At 48.0% G+C, this 2,605-nt stretch overlaps 1 protein-coding gene across 1 annotated transcript; it reads right to left on the reverse strand.

The window, feature by feature from the left end:
* Positions 1 to 1,027, reverse strand: LOC112063481 (inactive tyrosine-protein kinase 7-like). The gene is made up of 3 exons (XM_024118418.3): positions 702 to 1,027; positions 411 to 546; positions 1 to 299 (listed from the first exon to the last, which is right to left on the reverse strand). Exons 1-3 carry the CDS (start codon positions 714 to 716, stop codon positions 1 to 3), a joined length of 450 nt encoding a protein of 149 aa, XP_023974186.1. The 5' UTR covers positions 717 to 1,027.
* Between the last annotated feature and the right edge of the window lie 1,578 nt (positions 1,028 to 2,605).

Below are 2,605 nucleotides of genomic sequence, written 5' to 3' on the forward strand. Positions count from 1 at the left end.
CTAACGCTGTAATCTGACCTCTTTTGTGTCTGGCTTTTTTTTTTCTAACTGGACCATAAATCGGCCCCTACATTTCTTGTCTATCCCAAAGTTTCGGGCGCTCAGCTGGTCCTCAGACAGGCATACATCTGACCAGTGGACTGCCTGCTGCCCCCACCCCATGCTCACACAGTACCCACCTGCCCGGACCCACTTAATAGTGGGCTTCTCTCGGCCTGTGGCTGAGCAGGGAACCGTGGCCTCCTTGTCAAACTCCATGCACTGCTGCGGCCGGGGCGGTGGTGTGAACTTGAGCTTTTCTGTTTCGGTAGCAGAAAAGGGGAGGAATTGAGGCAGCAGGCCTTTAGATTCAGGACCCTGCTGCTCCCTCCCTGGTCCTCTCCTGCCCAGGAGGCCAGGCGCCAGCTCACCCAGCACTTGGACACGGGCCTGGGCCTCGATGCTGCCAGCGGGGGTGCTGCTCACGCAGCGGTACCACGTCCCGTCGTACACCTCCACGCTATTGATGCGCAAGGTCCCGTTCTTGAAGACCTCGAACCGTGAGTCCTGCAGCACAGGAGATGTGCCTGAGAGCGGGTCTTGGCCTGCCCCCCACCATCATCTCCCTGGGGGCAGCCTCGGGGTGGGGGGAGGCGGGCCTTGGAGGTGAGCACAGAGGACTCTGTGTCCCCGCCCCCGCCAGCAGTAAGCCCCGTTCTCACCTCCAAGATGAGCATCTGGTTTCTGTACCAGGAGACTGTGGGTTTGGGTGTGGCCTGGGTCAGGCAATGCAAATAGCCTGGCTTGCCCTCCTCCAGCTGGCTGTCTTGGGGCTTCTCCAGCCACGTGGGCACAGCTTAGAGGGACAGGGAGGAAACAGAAGGTTGACCAACACGTCTACAAAACCAACAGATCCAATCCCAAGAAATTCTAATACCCTCCCCCGCAACACCGGCCCTGAGTTTAGAAACCCTTGTCTGCTCTGGTGATAACTGCAGCCACTACCCCTTAGTGAAGGCCCATGTGCCGGCACCTTTTGAACATTATCCTAGTTAATGATCACAATATACCCCCAAGGTATTTATTTTTATACCCATTTTATAGATAAGACAACAGAGGTTCAAAGAAGTTATGGTGATTTATTAATCCGTGATAGAGAGAGGATTGAAAACTCTTCGGTAAAGACTAAACTAGAAAGATCATTCACAGTAAATAAACAGGATGTCTTAAGAGGAAGAGACGATAAAACAGGTAAAACATTTAAAGATCAACAATAAAGAAAAAAAGCCAAGCAAAAGTGACCCAAAACAACATACATAACAGCAATCCCCAAAGAAGAAAGCCTAAACAAGGAAACATAACAATTACTAAAACTTTAATTTTCCTGAAATTGAGAATAAAAAAAGATTTGATGCTACATATTGAAAGAACACACCAGGTACTGGGGAATGCTGATCCAGAACAACCAACACCAAAACATACTGCAGTAACATCACTGGCAAAAAATCGGGGGAAAAAAATCCCATGGGCTCCAGGCAAAAAAGAATAAGGCATTCATGAGGCAAAGAAAATCATGTTATCATCAGACACTGACAGTGACGTTTTAAGTCAAAAAGAACATACTTGGGGGCTTCCCTGGTGGCGCAGTGGTTGCGCGTCCGCCTGCCGATGCAGGGGAACCAGGTTCGCGCCCCGGTCTGGGAGGATCCCACATGCCGCGGAGCGGCTGGGCCCGTGAGCCATGGCCGCTGAGCCTGCGCGTCCGGAGCCTGTGCTCCACAACGGGAGAGGCCACAGCAGACGGAGGCCCGCATACCACAAAAAAAAAAAAAAAAAAAAAGAACATACTTAAGATACTTAAAAAAAAAAAAAAAATGTGACCCAACCATTTTATCCAAACAGACTTTCAAACAAAAGGCTGCAGATAAACTTATCAGCATACAAAAACTCAGGGTATACTAGTCTCACAAGCCCTTCCAGAAGAATCTACTAACAAATGAACAACACAAGCAGAATGACGGGACAGATGACTTAAGGACTGGTGGTGAGCATTAAGCATGTATTTACTTGAATAGTTAAGACTAAAGCAAGCATTAAAAGGGAGAGATTATAGTATATAACGATGATGTTCCTACAAAGCAGATGCAGCGCAACTATAAAAAGCAGAGGCACTGAACTGTACACTTAAGTATGGTTGAAATGGTAAATTTTATGTTACGTAAATTTTACCACAATAAAAAAGGAAGAAATAAAGTACCCTGTAAGTTTACACCAATACTTCTGATTCGAATTTAGAACTACAAGGGTTTTCTATCTTCTGTCTTAAAGCTATAGCTCTACTTTTCCATATCAAGAATCCAACTTCGGGAGAACCAACCTCAGGACACTGGTCCACAAGAGACCTCCCAGTTCCACGCAATATCAAACGGTGAAAATCTCGCAGAGATCTCCATCTCAACACCAAGACCCAGCTCCACTCAAGGACCAGCAACGAACAGTGCTGGACACCCTATCCCCAACAAAGAGCAAGACAGGTCTACAGCTCCATCCATTAGCAGAGAGGCTGCCTAAAATCATAATAAGGCTACCAACATCCCCAAACACACCACCAGACATGGACCTGCCC

The sequence above is a fragment of the Physeter macrocephalus genome, chromosome 8 (genome assembly GCF_002837175.3).
Source record: "Physeter macrocephalus isolate SW-GA chromosome 8, ASM283717v5, whole genome shotgun sequence".
Lineage (NCBI taxonomy): Eukaryota > Metazoa > Chordata > Mammalia > Artiodactyla > Physeteridae > Physeter > Physeter macrocephalus.